The sequence below is a fragment of the Colias eurytheme genome, chromosome 1 (genome assembly GCF_061535395.1).
Source record: "Colias eurytheme isolate Ceu_HAF_F1 chromosome 1, ilColEury1 Martin Lab GWU primary, whole genome shotgun sequence".
Classification (NCBI taxonomy): domain Eukaryota; kingdom Metazoa; phylum Arthropoda; class Insecta; order Lepidoptera; family Pieridae; genus Colias; species Colias eurytheme.
Genome location: NC_142980.1, coordinates 15,064,348 through 15,087,502, shown reverse-complemented (window position 1 = coordinate 15,087,502; position 23,155 = coordinate 15,064,348). Strand labels below are relative to the sequence as shown.

Below are 23,155 nucleotides of genomic sequence, written 5' to 3'. Positions count from 1 at the left end.
GATTAAATTTTAAATGCACTGAAGATCATGAATAACTTACCTATAGATAATATTTTTGGACTGAATCGTGAAACCACCGTGACCAAAAAACGATTGTAAATTTGAATGTAAACCTTATTAACCTACCTACGTAGAGAGCGAAATTTAACTTCTAGGTAGGTATACGATTTGATTCACCCATGTTTTATTTTTATTTGAAATATCATCATAATTTATTAATCCTAAAATTCCTTTGACATTGTTTTCAATTCAATTCATTATTTATTTACCGTTTACGATATTCAACCACTCACATATTATTATGAAGCAAACTCCCTCGCCGCGACTGTCTATCTGTCTGTTCGGGATAAACTCATAAACTACTACACCGATTTTCATTCTGTTTTCTCCTATGGGTAGTGTGGAAGATAGGAAGGATCATAAATTATCACAGATTAATAAATAGTTACTACGTAAAGATAACATAATTATTATTTTATACATCACTTGTCGCGATAAACTGTCAATAGATTGTCCTTATTATCTACTAATATTATAAAATATGTGAAAGCGTGTTTGTTTGCCCTTACCTCACGCCGCAATGAAGTAGATTCAAATTATGATTTTTAAAATAGTTAGGAAGCTACGGTGACATAGGCTACCATTCTACCAATTTTTTTTACGGGAAACGGGAGAAATACGTCATGTCATTTCCATCACACTGAAACATAATAATTCCGATAGATGGCGCTATATTAAAAACAATACATGTATATGAAAATAGTCCATTTTCTATGACCACGCGAGCGAAGCCGAGGGCGGAAAGCTAGTTTATACTTTAGTATCTATATTAGTATATGCCATCATATATTTTTGTATATGATGAATGCTTAGAGATCGTGATAGCCACCACCATTTGTAGTCTTTACCGTTTAAGAACTGGTCTTGAAATCACTGTTAGGGACTGTCCACCTTATTTACTAATTTATCCTCGTCACTTTCCTTTGCGATTCCGACAGATTTATATGTCTTTAGGTGTCGAATCCAATGCGGGATCGGCATAATATTCTGCAGGTTGGGCAAAGGAAACGTTTGTACCTTAACAAATTGTTCAATAAATGATTTTAATTATAAAGGAAGTTTGCAGAGACATATTCAGTCCTCAGAGTCACTTCAATTCTGGCAGCGAGTATCCTGAACCAGGCGTCGTCACAAGATCTCCAATTTAGGGAAATAAGTTATTTCTAACCCATATGCTCTGTAAATTTTAAAAATAAATTGTTTTAATGGTAATATTTGGTTTTATTTTAGTAAAGAGATACAAATTATATTGAGTATTCAAAAGTCTAACTAGATGAGAATTTTGTGGCATCATATTTAAATAAGCTCTTATTCCTTTACCGAAGAATGCAAATATGTAATCTCTTTTAGGTTACATACGAGTAACTACCATCTCTACATTTGAACCATACAATAATTTCAAGTAGGAAGTAAGTAAGGATAAGGATAACAAACTGGTAAAATTAAAACACCAATATAATTTGAAAAAGGGACTTTATTCATTACAATCAAGGACATTTTACATCCATTTCCTTAATTTACTTAAAATGCTAATCGAATCCAAAATAGTTTAATATAACTTTACGAATCGTAAACGATTATTCACTATGGTTAATCAAAAATAATTTTATTTGACCCGTACTAATAAATAATCAATTTAAATCTTCATAATATGTACTTTATTGTTAACCCGTTCTTTCTCTATTTACTTCCAAAATTTTACTTCGAAAATACGTATGTAGTTAATGATGAATGCTTTTACAAATAGACATATTCTAAACATAGATGAAAAAATATCACTCACAATCCAATAAATCTTATTTCAAGATGGCGTTAACAATAACAGCAGATTTAACGACCACGAGTTTAACTCAACGCAACTGTATTCTTTATTAATACGAGTCCCAATTTATGTATAAATAATAACACTTAATAAATATGAATAAAAATAATAAAATAAACATCTGTTATAGACGATCTACGTAAAATTCTACACATAGAAAATTTTGTACCTAACTGTTTCAGATAATTACGAGTTGAGTGTTATATGAGATTACGTATGTATCGATGAACGCTTTACATGTTGCATTCCTGAGCTTAATAAAAAGGTCCCCGACCAAAAACCCCAAAAGAGATTTATAAAATCCAAGCGTAAAAAGTAGCTCGGATTGTTAATTCCACAATTTTTACTATTAATGCAACTATTGATATGTATAGTGCAAGAAACCCCTGAAACGGCTAGGGCATGCGTTATCTCACACAACACTCGAAGGAAGTTACACCTATGAGACTTAATACACCTAAGATTTTTTCCTCAAATGGTAACATTAAAGCTAAATAATCGCGGTCTCGCAAAATCCCGAAAAATCAAATAAAAAAATTGTAACCAACGTCAGTCATACGTTTCCGAGCTTAAAAGCTCATGTAATACTACGAAGTCCTAAGAGAATATCAAATATACATCACATGTTGAGGAAATTCGCGTTTCATCTCCCAGGGAAGCACAAGCATGGGCACTAGGCGTCGAAAAGAAGTCTACTTTCTAAGTATTTTCTTCCAATTATGATGCACTTTGAAAATACATTTGATTTAGTGCATCTTATAAAATGAACGACAAATTTCTAGAAGCAGGGTGTACCATGACAATCAATTGCAATTCAATTGCTTAGACCTACAAAATCGTCAAAAAGAATATTGCAAGTTCTCTAGCTTGCAGTGTAAACATGTTTTGAGTCGATATAACTTACCAAAGTACGCCCGAAAAAGCTCCCTTACCAAACGACGGGCAAAAATCTTTAAACTCAATTCAGAAATAAGTCAGTATTACTACTTCTACAAATTCGGATATTTGTCATCAGTTGCACACATTTATATAAGCGATATTAATTAATGTAGTAAATCTAAATTAGCGTAAATATACCAGGGTCTTTTAATACATACATGTAAACTTGCCCGCTGTGTACCAAAAATTGTAAAAAAGTACCACAAGCATGGTACAATTTAGAGTTAATCATACCACTGTCGTCAAAACGTAAATATACCACGTCGAAAGCCATACGCAGAATCAAAAGCAATATTAGTATTAGTAGTTCTTTTTTACCTTTACCTCCATACCTTTTAAACCACATAAAATTATTGTGATTTTTATAGCAATACAAAGTTGGCTTCAAATTACTGACTAGTCTGGCTTCTTGGCGAGCAATAATCGAAATACAAACGTTATATAGTCAAACTAGAAAGCCAAAAGACCCTGGCTCGTGTATGGCATAAAGCATGGATTAATTTACAACGGATAAGAGCCAAACCAGATCTACCGAGCCATATCTCTGAATCCCGTTTGTCAAAATATCTCAGTCCTATGAAAAAAGCTCTCCTGAAGAATATTCCCGACCAAATTAGAAGATGACTAGATCTGGCCTGGCTCGAAATAGCTATTATTAGGGTCATCACAACCATTCTTACACGTTTTCTTAAGGTAACGAAAGTAATATCCTCTAAATATGATATATTCGCACTGACGAAACATTAAAAACTTACCCGACAATGTCACGTAACTGTATCGTCATACATTGGAACCTCATAATGCAACTCCCGCATACTACGAGAGCCGTCACCATACAATCTAAACACAATTAAAGAATAAAATACTTATAACGCTACGTTAACAATGTCGAATGTTTATCAGTGCGAAGGACTGACAAAATAGAATACACATAATATTACATACTAATAGACGGCGCGATGAACGCAATCATGTTTCCTTTTCACCCCTCCCTTTAAGGGCTGTGCATATATACCATATCAACTGGTAAATCGTCCCAAACTAGTTCTCTTATGGCATAATCAGTTTGGTAATCAGTTAAAATAAACATAACACATATTATCGTGAACTACACTCGATCAAACGTGAACATAAACATTAAACAAAAACAAAAACAGTCCGGCTTCAATGGCCGGGTGCAAAACGAAGGTTAAACATTAAATAGACTAAAAAAATAACATTTATAACGGAATACAATAAAGCATTAGGGAAGACGAAACATCGAAACAAAACAATTGAACAACAAAACAGAAATAGTGTCTCGATCAAAACAATTCAGTTTTTGAGTGCAGGATCAGAATTGTATAACTCAATCGTATCTCAAGTCTCCTTTTAACAAGATATTGAATTGAATAGGAGACTTCTCAGAATGAAGTTAATTTGGAATAACGTTGGAAATAATCTAAAATACCTATAAACTTCATGACAGGAAATCAGCATATTTGGTACATGACATTACGTCATTATCGTCAGTCAATCTCAACAGAGACCGACTGCGCAAGGGATGTATTTTTTGAAGTGAAAACTTCTTTAGCGGCGTTGAGCACTTTTTCTGTAATGGGTATAAAATCTTAAACTCGCGTCAGGACACGTGACCTGATCGAAAAAGCGTAAGACGGATACCATCCCAAAATATCAAACATGCTCAACGTTAATAATCAAGTTTTCACTTCTGCCGGCACTCCCCCAGTGCAACCCGTCCTTTTTTTGTATACTCTAATATGTATACAAATAGTCTCTCTCAGTTCAATCAGAATCCTCTTATAGGAAATTCCGACAGGTCTTCCCATAACACCTACTACTTATCTACTGAACCTATTAGAATTAACCTGATAACATTTTTGGTCAAATCCTAACGATATATTGCTTGGATTATCAGCGTACCTTATCTTTAGATAAAATAAATTTTTAATGGCAATTCGAAGAAAATTGTAATTTATCAAATTACCTTGAAAATATCCTCGCTTACGATTGAGCAACTATAGTTGAAATTGTCCAAAATATGGAAATACTTTTTGTATTTATCACAAAGACATAAGTTTGTATTGTAATTATTTAATTGGCCTTCTAAAAGATGAAATATCTTTTTTAATTAGTAAAACACTACTGGATATTTTATCCAAATATTTTAGAAAACCTTAAAAGGTATACAAAATATTAGTACCAAAATGTTATTTTACAAATAACACTGTTATTTCTATGTAAAAATCTTGAGGAAACAATATTTCTTTTTTTTTTTCAAAAATAAGCATACAAGACCACAATTTATTAGTAATGTTTTTCAAGAGTTATTTTTTGTGATTTATTAAAAAAGGAAGAATAATGTACAATGTAAAGATTACGCCTCTCATTTTAGGTGATGAAGTATAATTAATTAGCCGACGATAGTTTTTCACTCTAAAGTTATACAAAATCTGGACAAGGCGGACCAAAACATGTAAACATGTAATAATACGAGAAAATTACATATTTCATGTCAGTATATATATCCCAAAAATTATCGAAATCCCGAAAAATAGTCGCAACCGTCACAACACTTACATTTTGTTTGTGTGCTTGTTTTTCACGTATCGAAAAGAGCCTATCATTAAATTTTAAGAACATCAAACTGCTTTATTTTTATAACAAACGTTGCAAAAATGTTACGTTCCAAAAACACCACTTCTACATTCATAAACATGCAACGGCCGAATTAGATGAACAATCTACCGAAGTTTTCTGACGCTTAACTGTAACCGAAGGTATACAACTACCTTGAACACATCGTTTAATTTATTTTCAGAAACCTATCAATGTTAACATAAATTTGAGCTCCACATTCTAGACACATAACCAATAGATGTAAATGTAAGTGTATGTGTAAGTGTTAGTGTCAAGTTAAGTGCTAGGTGTTAGTGCGAAGGTCGCGGCCACAGCGAGGTGGTCCGACCCGTAGATGTCGTTGGGCAGCTGGCCGAGAGACCCGCACTCGGTGACCGTGGGCAGACGCAGGCGCTCGATCAGCTTCAGCGAACTGTGCTTGCTGAAATAACATTACTTGACTTATAAGTTGCGTAACTAATGATGATGTCATTAAAAAAGTTAAATTGTTAATAGTGTCCCCCGCGGCTTTGTCAGGGTAGTCTAAAACATCCGCAAAATTCTCGTTCTCAGATTTTCGGTATAAATTCTGTGTCCTTTCTCTGGTCTCAAGCAATCTCTATACCAAATTATTTCATCCATATCGCTTCAGGGGGGTAAAGAAGAGACAAACAGACAGAGTCACTTTCGCATTTATATTAGTTAATATTAGTTAGGATAACAGCGCTCACCTGAAGTAAATATAGTCCACAGTGACCCAATCGTTCTGGTACGTAGTGGCTTCCCTTTCTCCGCCCGGTTTCTCTGTGTCGTACACTGAGGTGAGCTGTAACGGATGCCCGACATCTTCGCTGTTGAATAGCTCCTCGTGCTCCCACACCTCGTCCGCCATGCTGCCGTCGGGCAGCGACATCGAGTAGTCCGAGTTGTATATCTGCCATATAATATATAATATGCTATTTTTGTGTTTGCGTGTGTTAATAAATACACTCACCGGCACGGAATCTTGGCCACTGCAAATTTTTGCGTAAAATAACACTATTTCTTTTCTACTACAAAATTCAATTAAAATTTAATCAAAACTAGTTACTTTAATGTTTTTACTAACTTTTAGTAATAATCGGAAGTTTATAAGAAGTACTACCGCGTAGATATGAATTAAACAAGAATTTACGCTTTTCCTGTGAAATTTAAATGATTTCTTAAAAAATGCACAAAAATTAGAAAGAACGTTTCCATAAAAAAAAATTGAACCTTTTAATATAGGGTGTTTCCTTCTCTTGCCTTAAACACTGTTTGCATCCAGTCTGGCATACTCTAGCTAGAAGACATTTTTGATGTCCACTTGAGCTATAGTGTACCAAACGGCCCCAGCTGTATTTCTAAGCTCATCTAACATTGGTGCTGGGTTGGAATCGAACTTTATGTTTCTTTTAAGCATGTCCCAGATGTGTTCTATTGAATTAAGATCCGGGCTACGAGCTGGCCACTCCAATTCTTTCTTTCTAACCTCATACTAAACTCATAGGAAACCAGTTTGACGTGAGCCAAGCCGTTAGTGTGGATTTAGGCACCTGTTAGACGTAGAGTATTTACTGTGGTCCACCAATAAATAGTTATGGATCATGGTATTAATTGAACGTTTGACTGGCGTACTGTCATCAGTACGCCAGACATTCATATGTCAATATTTTTAATAATGAATTTCTAGATTCCATATCGACATCTATCAATAAATACTGAACTAACGAATTACGATAAATTTTCTGCGAGTAACGAGCGCCTTACAATCGTACGCCTGTGTGACGTGAGCCAAGGTGCACTTGGCCAGTTAGGATAACAACCATTGCACACGTAGGAGGCCTTTCTCGTTGAGACGATCCGCATTTTGCGAGTGTAGATTAGGCTTCAAACCGCGTCGGGAAAAGGAAAAGTATAGGCCTTCAGCTCCCACACTAATAGTACGAAACACATTAACGTTGACATACTTCTATTCCGCGTCAATCTGCTTTGGGGGTGTGGTACTATCGACGGTGCGAGATCAACTCGCTAGTTCTTGCGTACTTCCGTGGTAATAAAAAAAATGTGTGCGTGTACTAGTGTACACACGTAAGAAGTGAAACTTCTTTATGACCTTATGTTTCAAAAAATAAGTTACTATTGTTGAGCCAATTTAATAGGCAACATTTGACGTCTATCAATTTTATCTTCATAGGGTGGTAACCTGCTTAAAAACATCGATTAAAGTGAATTAATCGATACGGACTTGAAACATTTGTCAATCGAACTTGAAACACATGTCAATAATTTATGATGATTTTAATTCCCAAGTAATCAATGCATTCGATTCTAGATGTCAGTTTTCGATTTTTAGAGTAACGTCTCTGGTATCGGTCAATTAGGGAAAGCTGGCATGTTCACAGTACTCACACTTATGCAATTTCACTTACAGTATGTTCAAAAATAAATGCGACTCTAGTTTCATTTTAGACTTGAATTGTAAAATGGGTGCGTTGTAGATATGTATATGCAAATATAATTACTTATGAAAGCAATTGGATAAAAGTATTAATAATCATTCAATTATCAAATTTTTTTTTTTTTTTTTTTTTTTATTTTATTATTATATCTGCGATCAGTCGCTAGACTATAAGCGGATATGTTGAAGGCGCGTATGGCAGGAAGGATGCTGCTCCCATTGGAGTCCACCCTTTATTTTATCGGGCTTGGTAGCCGGCAGTGTTGACTAGTCAAAAATGTCTCGTCGCTTTTTGAGACGACGCACGTTTTCAGGTTCAAGCAGTTTTGTAGCAAGAGGGTTTGGATGTTTTCCCAATCGCACTTTGTATGAAAGATGTTGCGTACATATTTCCTCTTTGATGGTTGGTATGTTCAAGAAAGTGTGGACCTCTTCTGTTCTGATGAACCAGGGAGCACCTGATAATTGCTTGAGAATATAGTTTTGAACTCGTTGCATTATCATTATATTAGAGTTACAGCTTGCACCCCAAAGTTGCAGTCCGTATGTCCATATTGGTTTAAGGACTGTTTTATAAATGAGGAGTTTGTTGTTCATGGACAGTTTTGAGTTTCGACCTAGAAGCCAGTGGAGTCCTCTGTATTTTAAATTTATTTCGTCCCTTTTTTTTTTAATGTGTTCTTTCCAGGTAAGTCGACGATCTAGATGCATGCCCAAGTACTTGACAGTATCACAGTGGGGAAGTTGAGTACCGTTTAGTTTTACAGGAGCACAGTTATCTTTGCGAAGAGTAAAGGTCACGTGTACTGATTTAGTGACACTGGCAGTAATTTTCCATTTTTTCATCCAGGATTCTATTTCATTCAGTGCCTTTTGTAGATTTTGGGATGCTTGCATCGGACATTTGTGTGATGCAAGTAACGCTGTGTCGTCTGCAAACGTCGCAACTACTACATCTGAGTTTCTTGGAATATCGGATGTGTATAGGGTGTACAAAACTGGTCCGAGTACTGATCCCTGTGGTACTCCAGCAAGGATATTGTAGAAGCCTGATGTACATTCGTTTTCTGTGACTTGAAATATTCTATTGGATATATAAGATGCCAAAACTCCATAGAAGGTATGTGGTAATAAATTTTTGATTTTGTACAATAGGCCTTTATGCCAAACTTTGTCAAAAGCCTGCTGTATGTCAAGAAATGCAGATGAACAATATTCTTTCTTTTCAAAGGACTTTCTTATGCTTCTACAAACTCTGTGGACCTGTTCCAATGTGGCGTGTTCACTACGAAATCCAAATTGATGGTCAGGGATAATTGATTTTTGTTTAAGGATGTCATTAAGTCTATGGAGCAGAGATTTCTCGAATAATTTAGATGTAGTTGGCAGAAGACTGATCGGTCGGTATGAGCTTAATTCATGAGCAGGCTTTCCAGGTTTAAGTATCATTATGACCTGCGAGACTTTCCATAAATCAGGAAAGTGCCCTAATCGCAGTATAGCATTAAATAATGAGGTAAGAAATACTATTCCCTTTCGTGGTAATTCCTTCAGGACCTTTCCATCAATGAGGTCAAACCCTGGTGCTTTGTTACTGTCCATGATTGTAATGTTCCTACGGATTTCTTTAGGAGTTACTAGTTTTAGAGGAAGATCGAGTTGGTAGTCCTGCATGAGAACTGAATCAATATATGTTTCATCTTCATCATATTCTGTTCGGTTTGACTGGAAAACTTGACTAAGATGGTTTGCGAAAGCTGTAGCTTTGTCTTGCGGGGATTTAGCCCAGTTCCCGCCTTGAGTTCGAATTGGTGGTTTGTGATGAAGTGGCCGGTCAAAGTTTTTGCATGCCTTCCAAAGTGAGTAATTTGTAGCTTTGGTGTTTGTTAGATTTTCCAGATAAGCTTGCATCGATGCATCATTGGCTTCGGATAAAAGAGCTTTCAGATCCTTGGCGGCTTTATTCAGTTTCCTTTTATCGTTTGGGTGTCTACTTGTATGCCATACTCGCCTCAGTCTCCTTTTTTCCAATATTTTTGTTTTTATGGATTCTGAGATAAGCTTGTCCTGAGGTAGGCGGTTCGGTAAGTTGGGAGTACATGTCCAGCAGCATTCCTGTATTGTTGTGGTAAAAATTCTTGTAGCTTCATCTATATCTGTCTCAGTCTTCAGGGGTATTTTCAGATCAAGCCTATCGTTAACCAGTTTGTGGAACCTTTTCCAATTAGTGCGTGTATTATAAAGTTTTATACTTTTTGAAACTTTAATAGCATTTATGCCAATGGTTAGTATAACTGGGACATGATTCGAGTCAACGTCCAGGCATGTTTGTATGTGATGGAATAGGCTTGATAAACCCTTCATTATAAAAAAGTCAATAACATCAGGCAATCTTTTCGAATCACTTGGCCAGTTGGTAGGATCTGGTGTAGAGATGGTTCCTAACATATTTTTGTCAATACTCTTCTTGAGTTCTCTCCCCCTAGTGTTAGTGAGTCTTGAAGCCCAATGAACATTTTTTGCATTCCAGTCCCCGCCGGCAATAAATCGAGTACCAAGTGTGTTAAAAAATTCATTGTACTGTTCATCTGTTATTTTGTGCTTAGGAGGACTGTAAACAGCAGACACATTAAAATTTCCAATTTTATCCTCAATCGAGATGGTGGCTGCTTGTAAGTGGGCTGTTCTGTATTTAGGTTGGGCATGATGTTTGATGTTGGACTTGACTATAACAGCAGCACCGGCGTGAGCAGTACCATCTGGGTGGTTAGTTGCATATACATCATAGTTACTTATTCTAAAAGTGCTATTATTATTGAAATGTGTTTCAGCCACAAGAAGTATGTCAATTTGGTGTGAGTGCAATAGAAGTTCAACTTCATGTTTTTTTGGAGACAGACCGTCTGGGTTCCAAGTTGCTATTTTGAGTGACGTCATTTTGATATTTTGGACACGAGGGTAGTAATCAGGTTGATTAGTGTGCTCATTTGTTGAAGTATAAGATCAAATTTTTCAGCTTGTCTGAGTAGCATGTCTTCAATGGTTTTGTTTGTTGGTGGAATTATAGGATCATTGTTTTTATTACCTCGTAGTACATCAGAATATCTCATGTTTTTGTTGCTATTAGTATTTTGTGTGAAATTATCTTTAGTATTTAGCAGTGGGTTTTGAGTGTTAGAGTTTTGTATTGTTTTATTTGTTTCTCTATTTATAAGATGTGAGCGGTTCTTTTCTTTTCTTTCTAGAATTTCTCTGTACACTTCACAACCCTTATAATTTGCTGGATGTGCACCAAGACACAGAGCACATTTTGCTGGAGTAGTACGATCAGTCTTTGGGCAATCTGCCGTTCTATGAGATTGTGCACATTTAACACAGCGATAGGGCCTCATACAATAATTCTTGGAGTGACCATATTGCTGGCATCTTTGACATTGGACAATAGTGTTTCGTTTCCGGGGATCTTCTATAGTGACTGCTTGGTGATAGATGAATTTGATATTTTTTACAGCTGTATTGTTCGAATTCTGTTTTAGGTTAGCAAAGAATGTTGAAGTTGGTTTCTTGTCTGGCCCGTATTTGGCATTAATTATTTCTCCAATAACTATATTTCCAGTTTCCTCGATGGCTTCTTTAATAATTGTGATGGGTGTAGTATAGTGAAGGTTTTTGATGACGATTCTACAGGGGCGTTCATCTTTGCTATTAAATGTGTGTCCAATTAAACCTTTTTCTCTGACAATAGATACTGTTTTCTTATAAGAATCTATAGTTTGGCAATTAATGCGTAATTGGTTTTGGTTGACGATTTTGTAAGTAAAGTCTTCTTTGCTAATGATGTTTTCTAATAGTTCAGTAAGCTTATTGACATCTTTGATACCATATAATATTATTGGAGGTGGTTTTGTTACTTTCTTGATGGGTTCACTATTTTTGCTCAAATCATCTTCCCTTTGGTCAACGGGAAGACCACAGTACTGGTTGTGAATTGATATTCTTTCTGGAGATGGAGAGGATGTTTTTTTCCGCTTGGCATTTCTTAGGGAAGGGACTCGTTGCCAAGTAGGAGGAATAGTGTCTTGGGTTAAATCGGAACTGGACTGAGTTTGGATGTTTTCAATTTCAGATGTTGATATGCTTCTAGGTTTTGACATGAATAAGCTTGGGTGAAACGCTTGTTGTACAAATTTTTTGTTGCTTTGTTTACAAGCAGTGGTTTTATTAGGTGATTTCTCATTATTCCTTGGCATTAGCTGAGTTTCAGTTTCATTTGAAATACAAGTTGGGGAGTTTTCATTATAATTACTCATTTTTTTCAATGATCAAACTAGTAGCATGTTTATATTCATTAATCATTATTTACTTATTTATAGTATTATGCTATTCAATATTTTTTTTTTTTTTTATTATTTATTATTTTTATAAGTTAATGATATTTATATTCTATTATTATTTATTTAGGTAGTAGCAACACAGGTAATATTGTCTATGGATTGTCATGACATGTCAATGTCATGTCATCTTCACTTGACAATAGAAATGTAAGGTTTAGTTGAGGGTAGTCTGTAGTTTGCAAAAAGTTTTAAGTGTCACTATTGAGTTTTAGCACTAGTTTTTTTTACGAAAAACACAACACTTTCACTGGATAACAATCACACATGAACTTCAGGTTATCTTTTCCACTTTTTTCACTTTTTAACGACATAAACTAGAATATTTCCCGTAGTAACGATTTTATCTTCACGAGAGTATGTTTTCGTGGTTATGACAGTTGACAGAACTCAAATAATTCTTACACAGTTTTCAAGTTAAAGTTCACATTTTGTGATGCTACTTTCCCTTTAATTATGCCCCATAGTAACTCTATTGGGTTGAGATCTTTGAGGATTGCATCAAGTAGGTAAAAATTGTGTATAGTTTGGCTTATTTTTTTTAATAATTTGATAACTCTGATTATTAATTAGTTATTTGATTTTTGAAAAAAAAAAATGCCGATTTTAGTCAAAATTTATATATTTTTCTAACAAGATCCTTATCATCCAAAATTCCACCTTGGTGAGAAAAATTGACATTTCTAATGAAAATGAACAAAAAATTAAATGATTTTATTAAGTAAATACTGTAAAATAGTCTATAATTCTTCCATTTACTGTATCACAAAATTCTTCATAGATTTTTAGATATTCGTACTACACCAATTACATCACCCTGTATTTATAAACAATTGCAAAATATGACACATACATAGGCCGGGAGATACTGACACAAAATTTCGGGTCATTTGTAACAGAATGGCGGTTCTACAGAGGTCTTATTACGCAATGACTAAAAGAAAAATGATGGTCAGAACTCAGAACGCTGGTACCGGCGGACTAGTCGCGTGGGCGTTAGTCGAACTCGTCGGATAAATAGCGAAAGTCAAACGATTTACAAATCGTTTGACTTTTCCGCGTTATGGCGACCATTTGGAATCGTCCGAAAAGTATGGCATGGCAATTTTAGTAAATGGCTGCACGACGATGGTTACCTGTGCAAAAGTGAGCTCGGTACAAATGGTTGAATTGTTTTTTTTTTAATCAACGCATTCACGTCGGTATGGCGGACTGTAAGTCACATCGTAACTGTATGGCATGACACTACCGCCTACATCTTTTTTAAGGGCTATCGGTAAATTCTAAAAATTTTGTGTTACAAATCGTTGGACTTTCGCTATTTATCCGACGAGTGTGACTAACGCCCACGCGACTAGTCCGCCGGTACCAGCGTTCTGACCATCATTTTTCTTTTTGTCATTGCGTACTAAGACCCCTCTAGACCGCCATCCTGTTACAAATGGCCCGAAATTTTGTGTCAGTATCTCCCGGCCTAACATGTGCATTGTGTAAATGTGTTGACGTTCCAGCTCTTCTTAATATACCTATATTTAAAAAGAAAAAACGTTTATTGACACAAAATTGTAGCGACGTCTGATCTTTAAATCAGAAATTGTTTATTATGTTTAGAATGGTTTATCAGTAAAATCAAATCCTAAAATTACTTGTATCGGTCATTATTGTTATAAATATGTAATCGTAATTGAAAAAAAGTTAAGCAAATGTGCAGTTCTAACAAAACGAAATATCATGTTATTCTATGTCGTCGTTACTAGGTTACGTTGTTGAATTTTGTTGAACTGTCAAATGTCGCCTATTAAAATGGCTCTACTATAAAGGGTGATTTTTTTGCTGGTTTCTTTTTGGCAATACTGTTTTTGATAGATCACGCGTGAATCGTGTCTTGTGTCTTTATCAAACTTGTTCAGTTTGGTCTATAATTTAAGCATGAATCGACTTACGAACGAACAACGCTTGCAAATTATTGAATTTTACTATCAAAATGCATGCTCGGTTAAGAGAGTGTGAAGTCGGTTAAGAAGTGCGCGATGCACTTCTTCGATTGGCGATTTTTTTTTTTTGCCCAAAATGGAAGAATTGGACATGCCTCACATGTGGTTTCAAAAAGACGGTGCCACATGACACACGGCACGCGAAACAATAGCCCAATTGAGAGCCGTCTTCGGCGAACAGTTTATCTCACGTTTTGGGCCCGTCGATTGGCCACCTAGATCGTGTGATCTAACGCCTTTGGACTATTTCTTATGCCTACAGGGATAAACCAGCAACGATTGTCGCACTGGGAGCCAATATTGAAGCATTTATTCGTGATATACCGGCCGATATGTTGTAGAGAGTGTGCCGAAATTGGGCCTTGCGAATGGGCCATCTAAACCGGAGCGACGGCCAGCATTTGCATGAAATCATCTTTAAACATTAAATTATATTGATCGTTCTATCGATTCCATTATAGATTACAACAAATTTTTCAAATTTTTTGTGTTTTTTTTTTAAAACAAATCCTAACCTCTTAAAAAATCACCCGTTATATGCAACTTTACAAAAATACGTCGAATCACGCGTGGTAGGGATAAGAAAAAGATGGCGCGTAACGAAAAAATGTTACACTAAATTTTTTTCCAACCCCGATAAAGAAGTTTCACTTCAAAAATTAATTACTACATGACTTACGCTGGTCATAGTGAAGTCGGTGGTAGCGTTCCCGATCTGCCGGTTGAGATATACGGAGAGATGCTGGCAGTTGTCTGTGACGCCGATGCGGCGCCAGTCCGAACGACCGTCGCGGAATGGCGTCGCACTGTTGGGTTATAAATATAAATAGACTATCCAAAAAAAGAGCGTGTGTGCCGAGCACACGTGTCAGAAGTGAGACTTCTTTGGCAAGATTCAAAGATATCAATATTGTACGATATTGCTATGACGCGACCTTGAATTTTACTCTCAACGCGCCTAAAAAAGTTTAACTTCAAAAATTCAATTCGAACGGGTGGTTCTTGAGATTATCTTAACCATGCAACAGACTCTTCAGTTTAATCATAGTATATATTTCGTTAGGTATTTAAAATACTCGTAAGATAAATGATAGAATAGAAAGCTGAGTAAATTATATTTTAAAAAGGACAAACACCTATTATTAGCATAACAGCCTATCTACGAATGTTCATGTTAGTTAAAACTCTTAAAACTATTTACCTAACATAACCTCTGTTCAGCAGTTTAATCACTGCGCTGTCGGGTGTTGAATTCAAATCCCCGGTCAAGATGATGGGCAAATATCCTGATCTGTGGACAAGAGAGAAAATAATAAAAATAACATAAATATCCAAAATAAGAACGTAAAATGCACTGAAGAACGGTGTTGTAACAGATCAACATAATATGGTCAAAATGTTGAAATAGTGATATTTAATTTAGGGCCGATTTTTCAATGCTTCGTTAAAACTTATCCGTCCAATAAAGTATTACACGATAATATTAAAATGACACGTAAACTGTCAAATACGGGCAATATGAATACGTTTTTAAAATGGTAGTTTTATACATTACTAGCGGTCCGTCCCGGCTTCGCCCGTGGTACATATTTCGCAATAAAAGGTAGCCTATGTCCTTTCTCGGGTATCAAAATATCTCCATACTAAATTTCATGCAAATTGGTTCAGTAGTTTAGGCGTGATTGAGTAACAGACAGAGTTACTTTCGCATTTATAATATTAGTATGGATTCGACGAATAAGTATTAACCAAGGATTGAAAAATCAGCCCTTATTTGCAGGAATGAAAATGAAAGATGAAATGATGAGAAATGCGGCGTGGTTTTTTTATGAGTGATAGGCCTTATTACGAGCAATAATTCTATGCTAGTGACAAGCCGCACTTTTGCGTTTTTAGGGAGAAAAAAAATAAAAACGAAAATCTGAAAAAAATATATTTCTCGGTATTCGGAGGTAGTTTTCAAAAAATAAAAACTGGATAATATGCGCCCAAAGATGCTTTATAAGTCTATATTTATTTAAAATAAATATCTTAGACAGTTACGATTTCAGAATACATTTCAATATTTTTCATGAAAAATTCACCTAAAGTTTGCCATTTTATTAAAAAAAAAGTATAAGAAATTGACACGTGGGTGTTCTACTCTTACATTGTAAATACATCCCTTGATCGATAAATACAATAAACAGCACAGGGAAATTTTTTTGATCTAATGAAACACAGTGCTACGCGGTAGGACTCGAGGCAATTAACAGTTCTTCTTGTATATCTGAACTTCTTGTATATTCAGAACTATTCAGAACTTCTTGTATATTCTGCTGTCTTGGTATTACTCCTACCAAGACAGCAGAATATAAGAAGAAGTTCTTCTAATAATGACGTCATAGATTTTGACTGGAAAACATGAAGTGTAAATTATGACGTCACCGCAGATATTCACTTTTTACATCTCATTCCCATGGGCATTTTCTTGAACTAAACTGGTGTAAAGCTTTAAGTTTCCCATACTTACTCCTTGCCATTGTCGTAGTACGCGAAGCGGTCAATCTCAGCGAGCAGTACTTGTATCTGCGCGAGTCTCACGTCAGTCCTCTTGGGGTTGTACAGCAAGTGGGTGGTGGCCACCACTATGGGGGTACCACTCGAACCCCGTGGCGTCAGCTTCACCATCAAACCGATGTTGTCCCGATTCAGTATTGGCATCTCTGGCTGGTAATACTCGACCTGGAAAGTTGGTTTTGATATCATAAATATAGTATATAAACGACTAGACTTACAATCATAATTAAATAGTTATGAGCGGAGTGGTATAAAATGTTCAAGGTCACATAATTTTCATAATAAAAATGCCTAATATACGCGTAGAGTTTTGATTCGGATCTTTGTGATCTTGATTGTGATTCAAGCCGTTTATCGTAGGTCAATGTATGCTTTTAAAAATTTTGGCGCAACTGAGACAAACTTCGCTGTGCTATTTTTAATATGGGTATATAATACACGAGAAAGAAAGCAGGTAAATCTAAACTGTTTCGTAAATGCGAGGTAAATATATTTTGATATCTATCTTATAGTATTGTGCAACAAGTTAATAAACCTACAATAAGGACCCGTCTATTAGTCTATGTATAGTGCATTGGCGTAATTGAGGATGTGGGGTCAACTCGGAAATATGTAATGCCACTTCAGAGGATCGTTTGATTGTCAGTATCGTGTAGGTATAGTATTCAAATAAACAGATTGGATGAAAATAGAATTCATATTGCTTTTTCTATTTTTATTTTATTTATTCACTGCTGCTCACTTAAAACGTTCGATATACCACGATTTTGAAGTTTAACTTTTTCTTTCTAATTCTTCGCATTGAGAGTAAAATGTCAAGGTCGCGTCATGGATATACCGTCACGTAATGGAGTGAGGCGACGATTTTGGTATTTTTAAATCTTGCCAAAGAAGTTTCACTTCTGAAACGTGTGCTCGGCACACACGCTTTTTTAATAATTTTGACAATCTTTAAATAATTAGGTATACCGAACACATGAATCTTTGTTTTGTAGTAGTTCTATGCTGATATTCAAAATGTATATTTTATCACGATAAACAGTTATCGTGCATGTATTTATGAATGAAAAGACGAATTATGTATGAGTAGGTATTATATTATCCATGGTCATGGCTGTCGGAAAAATATATTTTAAATAGTTTTTCTTATTTCTAAATAAATAATACACTATATTATATGTTCAACAAAGGTTCATATATTTTATATCAATTCAATTAATTTTCAATGAAATTTACGTATGTAATTTATAAAAAATACAATCAATTTAACGTCACAACTCAATATAGAGTACTAGATTCCCGACCGCGGCTTCGCCCGCGTTTTCGGAGAAAAACCAGAGTTCCCACAGGAACGGAAACTATGTGGTCGCGTTTCTGTGGGATTTTTGGGATAAAAATTATCCTATGTCTTAAGTCTGCGTCTTTAATTACCTATATAATAAACTTCGTTGTAATCGGTGCAGAAGTTTTTACGTGAAAAAATAGCAAATATCCATCCATCCATCCACGGAAACTTTCGCATTTATAATTATTTTAGTAGGGCTACACAAAACTTTTCTTTGGTATCACCGATAATCAAACCCAGAAACCCTGTGCTGTACCAAGGAGGCGGCCTTAACTTGACAATGGATTAAAAAGCACATAATATATTTGGTATTTTTGTATGCAATATGCATGCATATGTATTTTATTAACAGATTTTGCGAGTGAATATCGACTTCTCTTAAAGAAATATGTAAGTAAAATGTAACGTTGGGAATGAATTCCTTCATAATTTTTTATATTCGTTTTCTACAGTCCAGTCTACGTTAAAATTTTGACAGGATTTCAAAAAGTGATTGCGATCATTGCTCCACAAACACCGCATCTCGTCCACCCACGACAACACCCCTTACTACATACTATCATTACTAATAGTACTAGATCCCACCGCAGGATTAGTGCGTTCATAGTTTTTTTGATGAAACCAAAATTTTATGTATATTTATAATTAGGTTGCCAGTCAAAATTTGGACTATATATGGATGGGATCTTAGACTATAATTTTATAAATGTGAATGTGTGTTTGACACGAGTAAACACTAGTGAGCGTAGAACCAAGGGGTCCCGGGTTGGATTCCCTGTGAAGGCTGATCACCTACTTGTCCCGGTTGTATAATGCATCTGCCCCTTACCCCACTAGAGGACACGGGTCTTCATTGAATGTGTGTTTGTTCTTTCATGTTGCAACGGAGCGGCTTTGATTTTTTTCTTTCGGGAGATAGTTAGGAAGCTATAGAGAGTGACATAGGCTACTTTTTTTTGCGGAGAAAATAAAATTAACTGTTCACATCTCTTTTTGAAAGAAAGAAAGAAGAAAGAAAATACGTTTATTCGGCAATCAGTAAGACACAATCATCACAAAACATTAATAAAAGCAAAACAAAAACATACAAAAAAGAAATGGAAAACAATAATAAAATAAAACAAAAAATAAATCAATGTAATATGAAAGTGCCCCTGTATCGCCAAAAAGGACCAAGTTCAGCATGTGCCAGGCATATTATGCCTGGCGCTGGTTTTCAACAAGATCCCTTTAAGATCCGACTCACGGACGTGAGACGTCGCAATGATAATAATAATTAAAATAGTGTTTATAATAAGTAAGTAGTGCATTTTGAGTGTATGAAAATCATATATATAAATATCACATATAATTATAAAGTAATATAATAAAATAATACAATTAAACAGATATAGGTACATTATATATACATTACATTATACATCATATTAAATTACACGCAGGCCTAAAATAAAGAACATTGTCCAAAGCTACAAACACATCAAATATAATAATAAAATTATCCCATGCTACAAACACATAAAATATAATAATAAAATTCAGTGAAAGAACAGAACACGAAAACAGAAACAGAAACTGGACACTAGCTTATCCTACGCTGCTCATCGATCAAGTAGTTTTTAAGGTGTTTCTTGAACGTGTTAATATTAACCAATAACCTAATCGGTGGGGGCAAGTCGTTCCATATTTTTGATGCTGCATAGCGGAAGCTGCCTCTAAAAGTAGTCGATCTATGCTGAGGAATAATAAGTGGCTGAGCGCAACTTCTGCACGCAACATCCCGATTATTGGTTGTCCAGTTTAACTTTTCATAAAGGTAAATGGGCGTACGCGTCTTGATAATCCCAAACATAAGAGACGCCAGATGCAATTGGCGCCTTGCCTTTAGCTTGAGAATTCCATGCTTATTTAAGAATGGCGTGACGTGACTGCGAGGTGGAATTGTGTAACAGTAGCGCGTACACGCATTCTGTACTCTTTGTACGAGCCTTTCGGTTCTGGCCATGAGACGTGGACCGTAGACAGTATCACCGTAATTAAGTTTAGATAGAACCAAAGATTCTATTAAACGCACTCGAAGGTCCTCCGACAGGTATGGACGCACTCTATACAAAGTTTTTAAACGGAAAAAACAATTACTAACTGTGTTAGTGATATGTTTCTCATATCTTAGTGAGCTATCTACATAAAGACCTAGATTGCGCGCCTCGTAAACTCTCTGGATTGTCTTACCTACGATTTTAACATCAAAAGGTGGCATAGATGTGATATACTTTTTTGCACCGAATAACATATACTTTGTCTTATCAGGATTTAACACCAAAGCATTTGTGTCAGCCCAATCTGCAATACGTGAAAGGTCATCATTCAAGTGTTTTATAGCATTATCAAAATCATTCGGAAAGAAAGAAATATAAACCTGAGTATCATCGGCATAAATGTGGAACTTACACTTTTTTATTGAATTAACTATATCGGCCGAGTATAAAATAAATAGGATGGGGCCCAGAATAGAGCCTTGGGGAACACCTCTATCAAGAAGACCAAAATCTGAAAATACGGAGCTACCATCATCCAATCTGATTTCGACACTCTGCTGACGGTTGTATAAATAACTGTGAAACCAGTGTACTGTGCTGTGGCTAAAGCCATAGTAACGCAGCTTCGACAGAAGCAAAGGAATACTTATACAATCAAATGCTCGGGAAAAATCAAGCAGCACAAGGATGGTACACATACCCTTATCCTGAGCGGCCAATACATTGTCCGTTACGTCCAACAGAGTTGTTGTGGTACTATGGCATTTCCTAAAACCAGACTGAAATACGGGAAGCAAGTTATTGTTCTCAATAAACTCCGTAAGTTGCCTACAAACAACCCGCTCCAATACCTTCGACATGCACGGCAAAACACTTATCGGCCTCAAATCCTTGAATGAAACAGGGTTACGATTCTTAGGCAGAGGCCGAACCAAAGCTTTTTTCCACAAATCGGGAAACGTCGACGTCAAAATGGAGCCATTAATAATCTGAGTTATAGGTTTCAGGGTGTGAGGAAGAGTTAGCAGCAGCATATTCAAATTTATTCCATCACAACCCCCAGCGTTCGACGCGAGTCCCAGCAAATATTTTGACACAGTGTCTTCAGAAACAGTTGTTAATTCAAAAACCGCCTCGCTGTGCAGATGGGAGTCGAAGAACATTAAGGATGTTGAATCTACAATAGCACTACCTGGGACTTGTAAAAAATGCTGATTTATTTGATTGGGGCAGGACAGATGTGGTGGGAGCTCATTTAATTGTTTGCGAGGTAAAACATTAGATTTTATATTTTTCCAAAGCACCTGAGGTTCATTTATTTTATCATTTATACTAAAACGAAAATAAGCTACTTTTTCATTATGTAAAGAGGACACGACGAGAGATTTCAATTGATGGTAGTAATCCTTTTTAGAATCTGCCTTAGATTTCCGATATTTAGATAAAGCGGCATCGCGTAACTTCATCATGGTTTTTATAGTGTCAGTAATCCAGGGATGTGAGGGCTCTTTGAAAACGATTGTCCTAATGGGTGCATGTAAATCAAACAGCGCAATAATGCACTTTGAGAAAGCCTCAACCATTGCATTTACTGAGTCCAGATGCATGAAATTATTCCAATCTATTTTACTCAGGTCTTTATTTAAACTTTCTCGACAAATACATTTAAGAGGACGGAATTTAGTTACATAAGGTTTTAAACTATTTCTTTTTATGTTGAACTCACACATAACGACAGAATGACCAAGACTAGATCTGTATGGTTCGACTGTAACGTTCCTAGCCTGCAAATCCGTGCAAACTAAATCGATTAGAGTTTGACTGCCTTCAGTAAAGTGGGTAGGAGCAGAAACAAGCTGTGAAAGGCTCAAGGAAGAAAGAAATTCATTTATTTTTAAAGATTTAGAATCATTACAATTTATCATATTTACATTGAAATCCCCCAACAATACACAATGATCAACTTTATCAAGTGCACTTATTGTGTCAGTCAAAGTATCCAGAAACAAATCCAGATTAAGCCACGGCGGACGATAGGCTGTTCCCACCGCAATATGTTTACCGTTGACCACTAACCTCAGCCACATTTGTTCAACCGATTCACAGTTTGGATTAATTGGGATGGTTATCGTTTTAACCTTTAATCCACACCTGACATAAAAACCTACCCCGCCACCACGGCCCGAGCGCACCGTCGCAGGCCGCGGGACATGCCGCAGTCGGTATCCGGGAACAACAGGAGCGCGACCGTCATCTTCTGCCCGTAACCACGTTTCATTGATGGCGAAAATGTCAAAATTATATCGCACTACCATCGCAATAAAGTCATCATGAAATGTGCCCAGTGAACCCACATTATGCAATCCAACTATAAGGTTATTCAACACCATTGCTAATATTACTCACTAAAAATAATAATAATAATAACATCAAATTAAATAAATATAATAAAAAACGGTAATAAATATAATAAAAAGTTAAATGTTGTATATAAAACGATAACATGGCAATAGAAATATATATTATGTATAAAAAGATGTATAAATATTCATTTAAATTGTATCTTCTCAATATCATTAATTGCACTACAATAATAAAAACAGGTGTTAAAAAATAAAGGTTCAGTTTGTGGCGAAAAGTGTAATATGTAAAATCTATACCAATGCACTTATGCGATACAAAACGTTTATACAATATAATATTATCTGTTATTAATGATTCAACAATGATATAATATATTAGGAAAATACCACAATTCACAACAATATTAAACATAACAATACAATAAAAGTACATTGAGACAAATAAAAAAGGATGATCGTTTAGATACTCCACAATATAATGTTTTAATAACAATAACAAAAAATATTTTAATTCCTTATAAAATGAGTAGTTCAAAAATGGTAAC

At 35.5% G+C, this 23,155-nt stretch overlaps 1 protein-coding gene across 9 annotated transcripts in view; it reads right to left on the bottom strand.

Annotated features, from left to right (window-relative positions):
- Nucleotides 1-1,516: 1,516 nt before the first annotated feature.
- LOC149911399 (protein angel-like) overlaps nt 1,517-23,155 on the bottom strand; it is a 30,247-nt gene continuing 8,608 nt past the window's right edge. For all 9 annotated transcript variants that reach the window (XM_090106006.1, XM_090106021.1, XM_090106030.1 and 6 more), the window contains 5 exons: nt 16,817-17,028; nt 15,506-15,595; nt 14,984-15,110; nt 6,172-6,374; nt 1,517-5,882 (listed from right to left, as the gene is read on the bottom strand). In XM_090106006.1, coding sequence (XP_089962132.1) covers nt 5,738-5,882; nt 6,172-6,374; nt 14,984-15,110; nt 15,506-15,595; nt 16,817-17,028 — 777 coding nt within the window. In that variant the 3' untranslated portion in view covers nt 1,517-5,737. The remainder of the gene's footprint in view (nt 5,883-6,171; nt 6,375-14,983; nt 15,111-15,505; nt 15,596-16,816; nt 17,029-23,155) is intronic.